Source organism: Lynx canadensis, chromosome C2 (assembly GCF_007474595.2).
Source record: "Lynx canadensis isolate LIC74 chromosome C2, mLynCan4.pri.v2, whole genome shotgun sequence".
NCBI lineage: Eukaryota > Metazoa > Chordata > Mammalia > Carnivora > Felidae > Lynx > Lynx canadensis.
In genome coordinates, this window is record NC_044311.2 from 124,387,954 (window position 1) to 124,407,090 (window position 19,137).

The window sequence follows — 19,137 nt, forward strand, 5'->3', positions numbered from 1 at the left end:
TGCTTGTCAATTTCTCAAAAGAGCCAAAGGAAAATTATCTCTATGTTCTTTTTAAAAGCCTTAATATATGTTCTGTCAGTGAGCCCAACATGGGCTCAAACCCACAAACAGTGGGATCATGACCTGAGCTGAAACCGAGTCAGATGCCCAACCGACTGAGCCACCCAAGCACCTCTAAACTTAAGTAATTTAGAGATGCCAGGAACAAACCTGAGGGAGGTTTTTCTGCAGGATGCATTAACATCCTGGAGAAAGTTGAAAGGTGATTCTTGTATGTGCTTATAAATTGTATTACTGCATAGATATTAACTAGCTCACATGAATATGCCGTAGGTTGTTTTCCTGTGTTTTCTCATCATTTACATACGTGTGTGTTTGTAGACACATCTAAAATCTGAAAGTTTATACAGATTAATCATAGATTAGTTAACATTTTGGTTTCTTTCACTTCACTACAGCTCATAATCTCCACACGCCTAAGATTGACAGAAAATAGGATAGAATATAAATTTCTAGGCTGTTCAAGTGGATTTGTTTTAAAGCAAAGGGAGTTTTGTTTTAAAAATAGATATGAAATGCTTTCTCTGTATTAGAAATGTCTGTTAAATGTGTTAAGAGAACATAAGTGTGTTCAATATGTATATTACATATGTATATAAAGTGAACTTCTCAGTGTCTTAGCTTTTTAAAATGAGTAAATAAGTATTAGGAGCCGGAGGCATTCTGGACACTTGTTGAGGATTAAGTAATTTGTTGTTGAGAATCACTTATCAGAAATATTTTTGGCATATTGAAATGCTGATTTAACTAAGTTATTTATTTAGCAAAAGATGTATTGAGTACTTACACAATGAGTACATTGTGTACCCAACATGTCTAAACCCTGGGAATGAGGCAGTAAAAACAAAACAAAACAAAAAAAACAGTAGGACACCAGTCCTCAGAACCCTGCCTGTGGGGAAGGGACCATATAAAGGAAATTTCCAGATAGTGGCGGGTTCCATGAAGAAAACTAAAGCTAGCTGGTTCAGTATTGTGTTGCATGGCAGCTGTCTTTTAGTGTGGTCAAGGTAATCATTTCTAAAGAGGTGATATTTAAACAGAGACCTGAATGGAAGGGTACAATATAAAATTCAGTATAAAATCCAGTGTGAACCGTGAGGAGAAAAGCAATTGTGAAGTCCCTGTGTGGGGGGGATGAACAGGCTTGGTGTCTTCAAGAGAAGGCAAGAGAGATGTAGGATGGTAAGCAAGAGAGAATTTTAGGAAACTCCAGAGAGTTTGGTGGCAGTTTTCAGATCCTGGAGCCTTGTAAGACCTTATAAGGATTTTGGATTTTCTTCTATTTTAGTCAATTCATTCTCTGTTTGATGGGAACCTGCTAAAAGATTTGGATCATGGGAATGGTGTGACAATATTGAAAAGGTAATTCTGCCCACTCTAGGATAAAGTAGATGGTGGAGAGGTGTGGGGCAGGTGTGCAGTTGGTGGGCTGGCAGTTTAAAACTAGAAGTTACCTGCTAATGGAAGTTATTTCAAGTTATGAGGTTGTATCAGAGCACTCAAAGAGTGAGGATGAGGAGAGCCATGGTCTGCCCCTGAGCTCTGAGTTACTCTCACAGGCAGAGGTCAGGAAGACAAACAGAAGGCAGCTAAGAAGACAGGGAAGGATCTGCAGGTGTACTAGGAGGTAGAGTCCACCAATGCCAACTGCATCTGCAGGGCCCAGGACCACAGATTTGGACTGATGGTCGTTTATTTGGAGTAAAAAGAGTTTTGGTGGAATGGTTGGGCTAGAACTCCGATTCAGTCACGCTACTGGGTATTTACCCAAATATTACAAAAACACTAATTTGAAGGGCTACATTTAGCACTCCTGTGTTTATCGCAGCATTATTTATAACAGCCAAATTATGGAAGTAGCCTAAATGTCCATCAGTGAGGAATAAAGAAGATGTGGTATGTATATAAAAAATGGAATATTATTCAGCCATAGAAAAGAAAGAAATCTTGCCATTTGCAACAACATGGATGGATCTAGAGAGTATTATGCTAAGTGAAATAAGTCAGAGAAAGACAATTACCATATGATTTCACTCATATGTGGAATTTAAGATACAAAGCAGATTAACATATGGGGAAAAACAGAGAGAAACCAAGAAACAGACTCTCATGTATAGAGAACAGAGGGTTACCAGAAGGGAAGTGAGTAGGGAGATGTGTGAAATAGGTGATGAGGAGGAAAAGTACACTTATCTCAATGAGCACTGAGTAATATATAGAAGTGTTGAATCATTATACTATACACCTGAAACTAATATAAGGTACCCTGGGATTAAAATTAAAAAAAAAATAAAGTTCTGATTCAGATGGGTTAAGAAGAGAATGGCAAGTGAGAAAATCAAGGCAGCAAGTATAGATAAATTTGATGAGGAGTTATTCTTTAACAGGGAGCTAAAAGGGAGGGTTAACATCAGAAAATTTATTTTAAGGTAAGAATATTTCAGCCAATGAAATTGAACTGATAGAGAAGGAGAAATTGCTAAGTCAGCAGAGAATGGGTAACTACAGGTGCAAACCACTTCAGAAGGGAAGAAAAGATGGGATTTGGTGTACCAGTGGAGGGTTGCTCTTGGAAAAGTTCAGGGACAATTCACTGATGGAATTGGAGGCAGAGTCTTTGGGTTTTAACCAGTGAGGGGGGTAGATTTGATCAGGGTTTGATGATGTCTTCTAATTGATTGTATTTTTCCAATTAAATATAAAAAGCTGGACAAGCCACTGAAAGTGAAAAGTTAAGGGAGAGGTACTAGAAATTCCAGGTAAGAAGAGGTGTAGAATTGTCATGTGAGAGAGTGGGAGATTTGTTTCATTAAGGAAATATGATGAGATTCCTGAGTAATTCTGAGGACCCACCCAGGTTTGAGCTAAGCAAAAAAGTTAAATTTGATCAGGGCTAGGGTTCTGCTAGGACTCGGGGCCTTCTCTTAAATCCCTCTGAGGGCTGTTTTAAAGTTGGGAGAAGCACAGTCTCCTAGGATTCCCTCAATAGATTTTCGAGTGACATTTGCCTTCTCCATTTCCCTTAAATTTTCGTAGAGTTAATTTTTCCAGTTAATAACAGAGTCATAGTTTTTTCAGGTAAGATCTATTAAGTAATCAGTCACAGCAGGGGGTATAATTAACTATAAGTTAAGTAAGCTTGAGAGACAAGTGATTTGAATATACTCAATTCATCACCAAGTACATTGTTTATAGTTCTACTGGAGTGATCTTTCTCAAATGCAGATTTGGTGTGTGACTCACAAAGGTAAATCATTGTGTGGTAAGCCATAGCCATCTAAACAGATGGATGCTAACAGCTCTGGTGAAAATGGAGATCTACTGTCACTTGTAGAATCTCTCACACTTGAGGCTGCCTCCTCCTTATAGATTATGTCATAGCTGGATACTTGATCATATAGGATAGAAATATGGGACCCAGAGACATAGAAAACAGCGTTTCATATGCCAGTTAATCTATATCAAATATGACTCCAAGTATTTCTCAGATATTATCCTTATTGTTTCTAGTCCCACTGACCAAAGCTGGGATCCTTTAGATTGCCCGAATGGTCCTGAGCACAAAAATGCCATTGTTCGCTAGGTAGTTAGAATTGCAGTTAGTAGTAGACGACACATGGCTATTGTCCAGTTGGCAGCTATGTCAGGAAAAGCCTGGTGGTTGTGTATGTGTGTGTGCATGTGCACATGTGTTTGAAATAGTACATGGGGTGTGACAACAGAATCCTAACTCCTTGGATTTTTCTCCAGGTCAGAAACTAGGTTCATGGGTACATTCAATTACAACTTTTTGATGGATGAAAGGATCTAATTCTAAATTTTAAGAAAATACACATATTAAAAGATGTGGCATTATTTTTAAAAGTTACTTGTAATAGGGATGTGGCGACATTTCTTCTATATTGTATGGATGCCCTTGGCCAGTCTCTGGGAAGAAGCACACAAATCTTAAAAACAATAGACAGTAGTTGCAATGAGTCATTCCTGTGTCCTGAGGCATCAAGGTAGGGTGTTTGCTCAACTGTCTACTCTCTCAACCCCTTGATTCCTATCTGGTGAGTGCTGAGGTATGTCAGAGGGGAAAGGACCACATATTTAAAGTAATTCTACTAGATGATGAATTCTAGGTTCTTGGCAAACTAGGAGCTCTAATTAATTAATATCTGACCTCTTACTAACTCTCTAAATTCTACAATGTAGAGTTTCTCTCACACACTGAGTCTGTGCCTTTACACATGCTAATTATCCCTTCTCCTTTGGAACTCTCTCCCTTCTCTACTTTCTGAAGTATCTTATATTTCAAGACCAAATATCTATCTCCCCTCATAGGAAACCTTCATAAAAGCCTTCCCGTTACCACCTCAGTACCTGCCCCCTTAACTCTTCTCCTTCCTTATTCATTTCAACAGATGTAATCTGGACTTCCCCTTCTTAAATACTTAATTTATAGGCCTAATAATGTGTAACATTGAAAAACTCCCCATGTTAATATTTTGTACTGGACAACATGTCACTTCAGTGGACTGCCTTGTTTTTGTTTTTTAAAGTAGGCACCACTTCCAATATGGGACTCTAACTGACAACCCTGAGCTCAAGAGCCAGCCAGGTGCCCCCAATGACCTGCCTTTTGACTTTATTTCCACATCATGTGTTTGTTCTCCAATGCAGATGCTTATTAACTACTAGAATCATACCTAAAAGTATATATCTTGAGAGAGTAGTACTCTGTACATTTCTTGAGATATTTTGATGCAAAATGCTCTGCCCATTCCCTTTGGCTTTTGATATTAAAAATTATTTCTATTTCAAAAATATTTTCATCTTCTCATGCTGCCATGCAGTATAGACTTTTAACTGATATATTTTATATCGTTCTGTTTTAATTTTATGTGTGCTCTGAGTAATTTATGAAACTTTTAAAAAATAAGAAATCATGATATATTTTTAATATATCAACTGATATATAAAGTCTACTTCTTCCTAAGTGTGGAGATAATTTATTTTATAAATTTATATATATATTTATTGTCATGACATTTTAATACTATACTGTTTTTTACTTACGATGGAAAGGTTTTACTCTAAGAGACCTACTAAAAAGAAAGCAAATAGAAAAACTTTATTTTAAATGTAAAATGATGCTTTGCTTCTTCACATTAAAATGCATTTAAAAATGTCAAAATAAAACATGTAAAGCCAAAATTAAATCTCTTGATCACATTTTTGAAAAGTGATAACTCTCTATTTTAATTAAGTCCCTAAAGAATTTTTAAATGTGAATGTCTGTGACCTAGAGGATAATTTTCAAACAATTATGTATATAATTATTTGCTGTGCAGTTTTTCTCAATTCCACATAGTCATAATTTTATCAAGTACTTCTCTTACCCACCCCCCATGAAACATATGTTAAGTATTAAATGATTTTTAAGTTCCAAACTACCATCTCATTGTCATATCTATCATGGCATATAATTAACTGCCAAATTAATCGTTTTTATTTATAAACAATTTATATAAATATAAAAATACAGAAATATGCACTTAAATATAGAAATAAGTGATCAAATTGTCAATTTTATTTAATTAGCATAGTAGCCTAGAATTGTACATTTAATATATGTCAGATGTATTATTCTCATTTCTCTTTATTCCGACGTCAACATGGGCAAATATAGCAGAAGACCATGAAACCCCTATGTTCATTCTAAGTTTAAGTTGAAAAATTACATATATCTATATCTGTATCTATAGATGGATAAATTTGAGTCAACTCAGTATAGATGTGGAATATCACAGTTATAGTTCAGCTGCAGTGCTCAACATCTACATAAAATGGTTATTTATGCTGCTTTTTATCTGATGGAGCCCAATGTGTCAATATCATGTATTTATATTAATTTATATTTGTATTAATATAATTTATATTAATATATTTCTCATATTTAATATTTGTTATAAAATCATAAATTATTTAAGATTATAATTTTATTCATATTATTTTGATATAATTGAAAGAATCAGTGTTTGTAAAGTGTCTCATATACAAGTTCAAAGATTTTCAAGGGTGTATTAGGTAAGGCGTTTCTGAGTATGTGGCAGTTTTTCAGGTCCAGAAAGTGCTTGATGAGTAGGTTTACTAAAAGGTAAAAATCAATAATGGAACACAAATATCTCTGGCTCTAGTCATAACTTTTCTAGTAGGTGTGTAAGTAAGTAATCTTACTTTCTCAGTGACGTATTCTATAGATATATATTGTAGCTTGGCATACACTCATCCCTAAACTGTTTCTACAAAGGAGAATTCAGTGTAGGAGATGTTATCAGTGAAACTTCTGAGCTATGGGAGACAAGTGAGGCAATAACATCAAAGTGAACTGGAGTGGAAGTAAACCAGTGTTGACTGAGAATGTCAAAGGCAAAAGAAAACTTCTCACTGCTATTCAAAGTTCATTATTCTCTGTCATTCTGATGCTTAAATTTTTGTATCAACTTAGCTCAGCTAAGAGATGTCCACATACCTGGTAAAGATTATTTTGGGGTATGTCTGTGAGGGTGTTTCTGGAAGAGATTGGCATACGATTTAGCAGACTGAGTAAAGAGGTTTATCCGCCAGTGTGGGCCTGGTATCATCCGATACTTTTAGGACCTGAATGGAACAAAATGGTGAAGAAAGGGCAAATTCTTTCTCTTCTTGTGTTGGGACATCTATCTTTTCCTCCTCTTGGATATGGGAGTTCTTGGCCATTGGACTCTGGGAGTCATGGCAGTAGCCCCATGGTTCTCGGGCCTTCAGCTTGGGGCTAGGAGTTACACCATCAGCTCCGCCTTGAACTGAATTATATATATCATTGGCTTTCTTGGTTCTCCGGCTGGCAGAAGGCAGATTGTGGGACTTGTCTGCCTCCGCAACTGCATGAGCCAATTCCTATAATAAGTGCACTCATATATGCCCATATATATCTTATTGGTTTTGTTTCTCCGAAGAACCTAGACTAATATAGTCATGTTTAAAAATTAACAAATGACTTTCATCGGTATCATTTGAATTCATGGACTGTGGAGTTGTAAGGATCTTCTGATGCGAACTAGTCCACCCTGTCTTTAGGAGTAGGGATTATATCTATGCACCATTTTTCTTGGTGTATAGTTTTCTACAATCCTTTTGGAAAACAATTTGTCAGTACTTATATTTAAAAATGAGGGGCGCCTGGATGACTCAGTCGGTTGAGCGTCCGACTTCAGCCCAGGTCATGATCTCACGGTCCGTGGGTTCGAGCCCCACATCGGGCTCTGTGCTGACAGCTCGGAGCCCGGAGCCTGTTTCAGATTCTGTGTCTCCCTCTCTCTCCGACCCTCCCCTGTTCATGCTGTGTCTCTCTCTGTCTCAAAAATAAATAAACATTAAAAAAAAAAATTAAAAAAAAATGCTATAGCATGATCACTGAATTATTCCAGTTAAGGCATTTTATTCTAAGGCTGTATAAACCTATTATATACTGAAAAGAAAATACTTTATACATAAAGGTATTTATCACAAGATTATTACCAGGAAACCAGTAGAAAATACACTGAAGAAATGACAGGGAAATTAGACATTTTGGGAGAGAGGAAGAAAGAGAATGTGTGGGCAGCAGTCCTAATCTAAAAGAATTGCTAAGGGAAGTTCTCAAAACAGAAAGGAGGTGATAAAGGAATACTGGAATATCAGTAAGAAAGAAAATGGGAAAAGTGAAAATATGGGTAAATAAAAAAAAATGCAGGTAAATACAATACAACAAAATTCCTTGTCTTTAGTTTTTAAGTTATGTCACTCTGCAGACATCAAAAAGGTAATAAGGGAATACAAGGAACAACTTTACTTACTCAAATTACAAACTAAGATGAAATGTATCTATTCCTTGAACACCACTATCACAACCCCTCCCTTATGAAAAAGATAATTTGAATGGCATATAACTATTAATGAAATTTGATTTGTAACTTAAAAGCACGCACATAAAAAAATCAACAGGTACAGCTGTTTTGAATGGTTAGTTCTATGAAACATTTAAAGAATTCACACTACCTCATGTCATAATCTCATGGTTCATGTGTTTGAGCCCTGCATAGGGCTCTGGGTTGACAGAGCCCGGAGCCTGCTTTGGATTCTGCATTTCCCTCTCTCTCTCTGCCATTTCCCTGCTCTCTCTCTCTCTCTCTCTCTCTCTCTCAAAAATAACATTTTTTAAAAAATGAAAAAAAGAATTCACACTAATTTTGCACAGTCTTTTCCAGAAAATAGTAAAAGAAGAAACACTTCTAAATTCATTTTATGAAGCAGGTATTGCCCTGATATCAGTACCAGATGAGGATAATAATAAAAAAGAAACTACGGATCAGTGTTCCTTATAAATGTAGACACCAACATTCTTAACAAAATATTGACAAATACAATTCAGTAATACATAAAAATAATTGTACACCATAACCAAGAGGCTTTATTCAAGTGATGTGAGGCTTTTCAATACTTAAAATCAATTAATGTAGTCCATTATACTAACAAGAAAAAAAATCATCATATTCGTTGATACAGAAAAAGGCTTTTAGAAAATTTAATACCTACTTATAATGAAATGTCTCAGAAAAATGGAAATAGAGGACTTCCTAAATTTGGCAGAGTATCTACTAAAAACCACACATCTAATAATATAATTAATGGCTAAAGACTAAGTGCTCCCTCCACGCCCAAGTTTGGGAAGAAGACAAGGATGTCTGCTCTCATCATTCTTATGTAACATAGTGTTGGAAGTCCTAATCAATGAATAACAGGAATGGAAGGGAAGATGGATTGGAATAGAAGAAATAATATTGTCCCTATTTGCAAAAGATATGTAGAAAATCTCAAGGCATACATACAAACAAAAATCCTCCAAAATCTAAGAAGTTTAGCAAGGCTGCAAGATGCAAGAAAAATATATATATATATATAAAATCATTCTCTTTCTGTATATTAGCAGTGAATATGATCTTTAAAAATTAAAAATATGCCATTTATAATTGCTCTCCCTTCCTTCCTACCTCCCTTCCTTCATCTTTACTTCTCTTTCTTTGTCCCTCCTGTGTTCCATCTCTTTTCTCCTGTAAAAGAAATATTTAGGTACGATTCTAATAAAATATATACAGGACTGTATGCTAAAAACTATAAAACAAATGAAATAAAAAGACCCTAAATAAGTGGAAATGCATACTGTGCTCATAGATTAGAAGATTCAAGATAGCCAAGATGTTATTTCTTCCCAAATAAAAAATAAATTCCTATCAAAATCTTACGAAGAATTTTTATACATATAAAGGAGATCATTCTAAAGTTATGTGAAAAGGCAAAGCAATTGTTTTAGAATAGCTAAAACAGTCTTGTAAAAGAGGAATAAAATGGGAGGATTCAGGCTTCCCAATTTTAAGACTTATTATATAGTTACAGTAATCAAGACTGTGGTATCAGTGGAGGGACAGAATCTATATATATATATATATATACATATTTGGTTAATAAACAGATGAGAATGCATTCATGCATTCAATATCATTAGCCACTAAAACTACAATGAGAGGGGCACCTAAGTGGCTTGGTCGGTTAAGCGTCCGACTTCTGCTCAGGTCATGATCTCATGGCTGGTGAGTTCGAACCCCGCGTGAGGGTCTGTGTTGACAGTTCGGAGCCTGGAGCCTGCTTCGGATTCTGTGTCTCCGTCTCTCTCTGCCCCTCCTCCACTTATATTCTGTCTCTCTCCCTCTCTCTCAAAAATAAATAAACTTTAAAAAAATTGAAAAATAAAACCACAATGAGATATCACCACATACCTATCTGAATGGCTAAAATTAAAAATGGTGACAACACGAAATGCTAGCAAGGATGTCAAGAGACATCATTCTTAGTGGGAATGTTAAATGTTACAATCACTCTGTGAAACAGTGTGATACTTGTAAAGCTAAATATACAACTATCTTACAACCCAACAATCATACTTTGGAATATTTATCCCAAAGAAATTGCCCCCCGCCAACACACACACACAAAAACAGCTACACCAATGTTCATAGCAGCTTTTTCATAATGCCCAGTAAACAGATCCAACCCAGGTATGCTTCAAAGGATGAATGGTTAAACAAATTGTACTCCATACCATGGAGTACTATTCAGCAATAAAAAGGAACACTGCATGGTATATACAGCAATTTGGATTAATTTCCAGAGGATTATGCTAAGAGGAAAAAGCCTATCCTTAACACATGCATGATATATCCTTTCATATATCATTCTTGTAGTGACAGAATAAAGAAATGGAGATTCTTTGCCAGGGGGTAAGGATCATGGTGGGAACCCAGGAGGAAAGTGGGTGTGACCATAAAAGGGCATCAGGTGAGCTACTTCTAGTTATGTAACTGTTCTGTATCTTGACTATCAATGCCAATACCTTGGCTGTGATATTGTACCACAGTTTTCCAAATGTTACCATTTGGGGAAACCAGATAAAGTGTATACAGGATCTCTCTGTATTATTTCTTATAACTATATGGTAGTCTACAATTATCTCAAAATCAAAAGTTTAATTTAAAATTTTAAAAGCCTCATATTTTTAACTGGAATTTAAATAAAAACTTGAAAAAAAATTAAAAGCCTCTTTTCAAAAGAAACAAAGTGGCTGGGAGAAAACATATAAAAATGTTAATGGTTATTTAACTATTACCACTCATAGACACTTGACAGTAGCTTCATTTTAAAAAACTGATGTAGGTGATAACTTTTCATATAGATTTTTTTTAAAGTAACTTGTGTTTAAATTTAGTGAAATCAAGACATCTGGTGTGCATGCAGTCTTAGAACATCAATGCCAATTAAAATCATTGTGGTTCAAAGCTAATCCTTAACTTTAAAACTCAGGTTTTCCCCTTAGACTAGAATGAGCTAGAGAGGAAATACACTCAATTTGTAAGAGAAAACTATAAAACAAATGCGGATCTAATAATAGTAGATGGAGTGTATGCCTTAAAAAGTTATCAAGATCCTTGTATTCAATAAGCAAGTTACCTTTGTTTGGTTCCAAAGAGTTTTTTAATCCAAATAAGTAATTTTAAGGTTTCTTAAATGAGCATAGAATTAACACTATAATAGTAACATGGTCTTAGAAGATAGGTAATCTTAGTAAATTTCTAATGAACCACTCCTGTCTAACAAGTGCTATTATGCCTATGTAACTGGAAAGTTGGGTTCATTACCTAGCGTTCCTTTCTTCCCACCACTCCTAGATTAGTACTGGTTAATATATATTACTGGGGCGCCTGGGTGGCTCAGTCAGTTGGGTGTCCAACTTCTGCTCAGGTCATGATCTTACAGCTGGTGAGTTTGAGCCCTGCGTCCGGCTCTCTGCTGACAGCCCGGAGCCTGGAGCCTGCTTCGGATTCTGTGTCTCCCTCTCTCTCTCTACCCTCCTCAGCTCAGCTCTGTCTCAAAAATGAATAAACATTAAAAAAAAATTTTTTTAAATACGTATTATTAAGATTAGTAATAGTGTTTGCTTTTACTAGGCCTAATACAGATCATTGCTCTTTCCTCAATACATGAACTTTCTTGAGATTTTTCTCACACTCCTCAGTACATGCTGGTTTTGACAATTCACACTTGTCACCGTGATTGTATTTGGGTATTCTGTAACTCCTCATCAAAAAAGAAAAAGGGGGGTGGTTATTTATAAACTATATCTTAGTTAAATTTATTTCTTCCGCTTACAAATGTTATTCATTATATGCTGGTATTTATTTTACTCTGAGATGTTTTCTTTCTCAGTCTGCGAGCTGTCTCACTGTAGAGAATTCTCATACTAGAAAGTTCGTAGACACAAGACTTTAAAGAGGCCTCAGCATCATAGTTTAATCTTTAGTCCTTTCTTCAGTATCCTTCATTCTGCTTGCCCTTGCCTGTTTTCCTTAGTGTGAAACTTATCTCATGAGGTAGGCCATTCCATATTTGGACCAGTCTCCCAAATAGAAAAAAAATGTCATATTGAGTTAAAAAACCTGTCTACCAGCTTGTAACCCATGAAAGTTCACAAAACAGATCCAGTTGCTTTTCTACATAGTGTGTGTATTTGAATATTATAGACTGGGGTTCTTTCTATTTCCAGAGAAAGTATTTCCATTTTCTTCCCAATTGTTTTTCCTATTGTATTACAGGGTTTTGAGTTCTTATTTATTTAGCAAGTATAAATTTATATATATCCCTCTTAAATGTGGAATTCTAAACTAAACGTCACATACCAGATGACTTGTAACTATATCATAGTATATTTTAGTCTGGAATGTCTTAGCCATTGCCCAGTACAGGCATAACTTGTATTCTTGTTATTTGCCCCTTACTTTATACTTCAAAACTACAACTGTGTCAAAACGCTAGTCCTATAAAAGAATTGGTGCTGTTCTCTCTTCTAGATTTCTAAATAATTTGTAAACAAGGTAAGGGTGGGGGGGGGAATCACTCTTTAGTGACAATGTTTCATTTTTTTTTTAACCTCATTTAATCTCCACTGAGAATATTGTAAAGATTACCTTTAAAAAAAAAAAACAACTCAATATATATGTAGTCAAAATCTTAAAACCAATCATTTAATTTGAATTGAATTCCAAAAGATCGCTAGATTAAATCCCCTGCTATACTTAGTGAATGAAGGTAATATGTTAAAAGAGGAAAAGCAGACCACGTATATGTTTTCAACAGGCTAAATTGAAAACTTGTCTGTGCTCACAGTCCAGTTCTTCAGAATTATAAAACTGAACTTGAAAGCACCCTGGTCACCTCTGACCCACTTTGGAACACAGTGGTCACCACTGAAGAGGAAAGTGGTAGTTTCTTTTCAAGTAGAGCCACCTGCTATCACAGGTGTTATCAACAAGCCATTGTTATTTTTGCTTCAGCCAGCCTTTGTGATAATAGCCTTTCTGAGGTTCCTGGGCCACTTTCAAACTTTTGTCTCTGAAAAGCCACATTAGAAATGTATACCCCACCTCCAATGTATCAAAATCACTTTTTATTTCTTCACTTAATAAGATCATAAACCGTCAAAGAAGCCTTTGCTTATGAAGTGTTAGGAATTACGAGAAACAAATGCAAGCGTTTTATCTATAAACACGACAAATATTTTATTCTCAAAAAGTGTATTTGTCTTCAACTACATATTCCTCTATTTTATCTTTAAAGAGACTGCTTTTTATCAAATAAACCATTGCCAAAGACTAACAAGTAACTATAAAACAAAGCATCTTTCAAATTATTTCTTTGATTAACTTGCTATATCAAACAAAGTTCATAGAATTGTATCCCAGGATGGTAATGGAGAGATGTGGAAACATCGAGTTCAGACTTGCTTTTGCTGGCCTAATACTGATGTTGCTCTAGTGATAGAGAAGGTGCATTTTGAACTAATGGGGTAGACATGTAACACAGGACATCATAATTGTTGAAAAAAAAATCGGTAAATTATCACAAGAATTAATACTTGAGAGCAATACTGATTTCTATGTATGGCCATTATTTTTTTGGCCTTTCCACTTACTTACAGGCCTATTTCATTCTCTGCTCGCATTTATATTTTTATTAACTTTGTGCATCCTTTTTTTTTCTCTTTTTTCCTCCTTTATCCCTCATGTAACTGACTATGAATGAATTGAAATCACATTTTTATGTTAGTGAAAAGGCAGAATGCCAAATTTTAGCTGTTTGAGGCTCATTTGTGAGAAATTTTTGTGCTTACAATATCTGACATCTGCATTAAACTGCTCTAATATTATAATTATTTCTAAAGTAGTTTGGAAAATTAGCAATCAACAGTGTCAACAAGGAAATACATTATGGTGGTAGTAAGTGAGTAGAAAGCATTTGTGAGCAAGAAGCCTCGAGAAAAGGCATGTTGGGATGGCTGGTAAAATGGCACATTGTGGTAAAACACCATTAGCTTCCTGTATTATACCTAAAATTGTATTAACTTTGTCTGTAATCGTAACAAGCAAAATAACATGAGACAGCAAAAAATAAAAACAAAACAAAAAACCTAGGAAGCAAAATGTCAGAATACTTTGGGTGGCAGGGGAACCTGTGGGTTGTAATCATTGGTATATTTGGTGTGTCTGAGAAGAAAATCTGACATTATCATTTTTTGTCTGTGAACATTGTTTTGGAAGAGGGAAAGTCCGACAGACGTGGACCAGTGTCCCAGTCTTTCACCTATCTGCCCAGGTGATTTTGGAAAATCACGTAGCCTCTCTTCTTTTAGTTTCCTCATCTCTAATTAGAGTGTAATAATCTCTGCTCTAAATGTAGTGAGAACATTAAACATAATTAAGTGGATAAAGCATTTGATCCATTATAGATCCTTAGTAAACTTAGGGTTGTGTTCTATTCTTTCTGTTTCCCCAGCATACAAACTGCCAGCAGCCAAAGGGGAGAGGAAATCATCTTCAGGAGTTAACACAATATATCATGACTGCCAGTTATCTTGTCCTGCTTATTGTTTGGGGGTCATTGAGTAATGTAGTGGGAACTGTTCATAGTGACAGTTCTATATGCCAATGAAAAAGCAAATATCAGAAACCTATTCAGTGACTTTCAGTGCATGATGTTGAAAAAGGTATTGAAAATATAGTTTGGGAGGGCTTTTCTGAAAGGGAAAAAGATGCTGTAGCCCAAATAAAGAGCTTTCCCAAATGCCTCATTTAATCAGAGAATAACATTCAGCATTTATATTTCTTAAATAAAATTTCTCTTGAGAACAATATTCAGTAGAAGCAGCATAGTATATTTAACTACATAGCGCAGGCCGTTACTTTACTTCCGTATTGTGCAAAGGTGATGTTATGTGGCATAGCCCATAACCAGTGATTACAAAGGAGAAAACCATAGTGCATGGGTTGCAGATTCCCTCTTAGTGGAAATAAATGGTTGGTGTGGAAAGTTGACCACTGATCCAGAAAACCGTTAGTGGTTATAATGACATGCTGATATTCAACCAGTGTCCAATTTAGTGATTTTTAGCAACAAGAATTAATTTTGGTAAAAATAGCAGATTTAATTCTAAGGAACTTGAGGGGCCAATACAAAACTAATCATAAATGAACAGCATTACAAAATTCCTTGCTCAAGACATAATTTCTTCTTATATGCAATCCCCATTTATCTGTACTCTCTGTGCTGTCCTACAATAAACTAAAAACGATAACAAATATGAAAATAATAGTAAGAAATGATTAAAAGTCTATCATAAAAGTTAATGAATTAAAACAAAGCTTCACTTTTGAGAAACTTAATTACAAAGAGTTAAAGCATAGCGTAAATTCTGTAATTTCTATGAGGCCTAGATGCTTTTTGCCCTCTTTCCTATGCGTGGTTCTCCAAGGCTGAGTAAATAACCAGGAGGGACCATGTGATACAATGTGCACAACAAAGGACTGGAAGTTCTGATGTCTAAGTCTGGGCTTCCTCTCCCATCTCTCATTTATTCTTTCATTTCACATATATTTACCATGTGTCCCTTAAGTGCCAGGCACTCTGCTAAGCTTGGGGATACAGTAGCAACGAAACAGGGCACCTCTACTTCAGAAGCATAGATGTATTATGTCAAAGATAAATAATAAATTAATTTTGAAACTACATGCTGTTATATAATTGCTACGTAGAAAATAAAGGAACAACAACAATAGCAACAAAAACTCAAATACTAAAACAGAAAAAAGATCACAGTATCACATAAGGTAAGCAAAACATAATTATTTGAGAATGAGGATGTTGTTGTTGCTAGAGTAGCCTGGCATCCAAAGATGGCCTCTCAGATGTCTTAATTAGGGAAATCTACTTGACAGTTAAGCTGGAGTCCCATTCCGGGGCAGAGAATTCCAGGCAAAGGTGTGAAGTCCCTATTGCTGAGATGAGCTTGATTGTCCTTGAGGAACAAAAAGAAGGCCACTGTAGCTGGTTCTTAGTGGAGAGAAGGAAGTCATATTAGACTGGTGCCAGATCATATTGAATCTTGTAACCAGCTCTACAGACTAGATTTTATTCCAAGTGAGATGAGACTTGATTTAATAGGGCAGTGTCACTCTAAATAGGCGGGAATTTGGACCGACTGTGTGTCATTGTTCTCTATCTGGCATCACACTCTATATTTGCAAAGTGCCTGGGCATTAATAGCAATAACTATAATATTATAACTATAACTGTAACTATATATATCAGATATATATAGTTTCACATATAGATAGATAGATAGATAGGTATTTCTAAGTGGATGGTTTTAACAGTTCATTCTGTGTCATTATGTGGGAAAAGGAATCCTAAACCATACCATGAGACTTGAAAATAATTTTGTGACTTTTTTTTTAAAAACGCTCTATTTGTAAACATAGGCTAAATTCTCAAACTTTTCACCAGATATCCTGATATTCTGAGTTTTTATTTCCAAGGGGCTGCATCCATTCCAAATGCTAAGTTCTTCTATTGTTTTATCTTTTATTCTAAAATATATTTGTGTTTATTTTACTCTTAAATAGTTATTTAAATTGCTATCAACAGACAAATACTGCTAGTAGTCAAGCTGTTTTGGTTCTGCAGTGAAAGAGACCTGAGTTCAAATTCTTCCTTCTTCACTAGTCAGCTCTATGGCTCTGTGAAAGTTACATACTGATACTGGGAAAATGTGAATTTTAATTACAGACATAGGCAAACAAACTATGGCCTCTGAGCACTTCATGCAAAGCACTTAGTGTAGGGTCTGGCATTTAGTAAGTATTCAATATATATTTGTAATTATTAGAATTTTTAAAAATCCATTTTGTTTACTTCCAAATTGTGAGGCCAAATTGACTGTTCTGAAGATGGATCTTTGTTTATGTACATCTTTGGGGATACCAATCCAACTCTGAGAAGTCTGTTTTTAAGTAGTAGTATTTTGGCAACACTTGCCCATTTCTCCATTAATAATACTCGTGGATGTTGGAAGTTTTAGTTTGCCCACTAATCTGTCCTTGATATGGATATTATAAATTATATATAGGTAAAAGTCCTTGGATATATTACAGCAATATGGGTAGATTGTTAAATTAGTCATTGCAGAATCCTTTGAAAATCTAGGCAGCAATGTGCAAATGCAAAATTTATAACTGGAGCAAACAAAAAGAAACTGATGATTCCTTAAGGATACTGATGTTTTTGTGGTTTCTTCTTTTTGTTGTCATCACCAGAGATTTATATAACATTTGGGGAAATTTTCAATATTTAATCATAAGCATTCTTATTCCAGTGTAGGCTATACAGACAGGCCACTCTAAACTAGAGGCTGGACAAATTACTTCTTTTTTTTAATTGGGGTATATGTTTGCATAAATGCCCATGTGTATTAAAATTTCTAATAAGTACATGCATTGATAAGGCAATAAGATTAATGAAAAATTTAATAATTTTACTTTTCATAGTGGTAAACATGTTGTAAAATCCCCTAAACAAGGATTATAAACTGTGGGGGGAAAGGAAGGGGATAATCTTTTATTTGAGTATTCCAACAATTTTTTTTAAATGTTTATTTTTGAGAGAGACAGAGAGACAGAGAGAGAGACAGAGTGCCAGCAGGGAAGGGGCAGAAAGAGAGGGAGACAGAATCTGAAGCAGGCTCCAGGCTCTGAGCTGTCAGCACAGAGCACGACGTGGGGCTCAAACTTATGAACCGCGAGATCATGACCTGAGCCAAAGTCAGACGCTCAACCAACGGAGTCACCCAGGCACCCCAGTAAATTATTTCTTAATTTGTTTTCTTCATGGAAATATGTTGCTAAAAGCCTACATCATACAAATTACAGAGGCACTTTTGTAGGTGTCCAAAGTATAATCATTGTTTAAGTCATTCCAGTGAAATAGAGTTTGTCGTTTTTATTTTCCATTTCCTATTTCGATGACTCTGAAAGTGGGATTACTTAAGTAATATGTATTAGTTTAATTTGGTTTCTTTTGGTTTGTTTTTTTAGTGTTTTAATGTTGGATTTTTAAAAGTAAATGCTACTTTTTGTTATTTGAGTTTCTTAGGTTTCTATGCACCCTACAATTCAGTTCAGGTCAATTTGTTTAAAATGAATTTAAAAAAAATATAGGACATGGTTCCTACCACATAGACATTTATGGTTAAATTGGAAAGACCAGATTTATTTGCATGAACCAGTTTATCTCCTGTTGTTTTTTATATAGCACTAATGTAAGAAATTGTCAGGAAGATTTTGTTATGCCTATGTCAGGATTTGAATAATGAGTAGTGTTTGGATAGGAAGCAAATAGCAGTGATTCTTGTATTTGATTTGGGAAGGGGTAGTAGGCTCGATAGTTTTAGTTTTGTGTTTGAATGTGGATGTTTATTTTTCCAGGTCATCCAGAATTGTGTTATTGTCTAAAACACAGTATTTGATGTGATAAATCATTCGGTTTGAATTCTGTTAGCATATAGTGAAATGATTCAAATTATTTAGTATATATCGTAAGACTCAGAATTTTTTTTAGCTTAAGTTAATATTTCACTTTAACAAAAAATTATGAAATTATAAAAACAAATAATGTAGTACTCTCTTTTAAAAATTATCACATTAGGATTCAGGGCAATTATATGTTTATACTGATTTTTAAAAAGTTGGCTTGAACACAGTTTCTTGACTCCTAATTTACTGCTGTTTCTTTGTGAATACAAATGTCTTGTTAATTTTCGTTAAATAAAGTAAGCATGATTTTCTCATAAAATGCTGCAAACCAGCTTCAAAATGCTTCTTTAATTTTCCAGATTCATATATATATATATATATATATATATATATATATACACACACACACATATATATGTATATATATATTTAATGGATTTCAAACAGCAGCTGGTTTAGTTTGATAGGCTTTCAATTTTGCTACTTCAGTGAAGATTTAGGAGGAAAAGAGGCTTAACAAGAGAGAAAAGAAAAAGAGGAGAAGAGGTTAGAGAAGGAAAAGGAAAAGAAAAAGAGATCATACGGAGAGCTAGTT

At 35.0% G+C, this 19,137-nt stretch overlaps 1 protein-coding gene across 1 annotated transcript in view; it reads left to right on the forward strand.

The window, feature by feature from the left end:
* Positions 1 to 19,137, forward strand: part of GBE1 (1,4-alpha-glucan branching enzyme 1) — a 276,566-nt gene that overhangs the window by 158,165 nt on the left and 99,264 nt on the right. Inside the window, exon 8 of the mRNA XM_030329746.2 lies at positions 18,902 to 18,911. Coding sequence (XP_030185606.1) covers positions 18,902 to 18,911 — 10 coding nt within the window. The remainder of the gene's footprint in view (positions 1 to 18,901; positions 18,912 to 19,137) is intronic.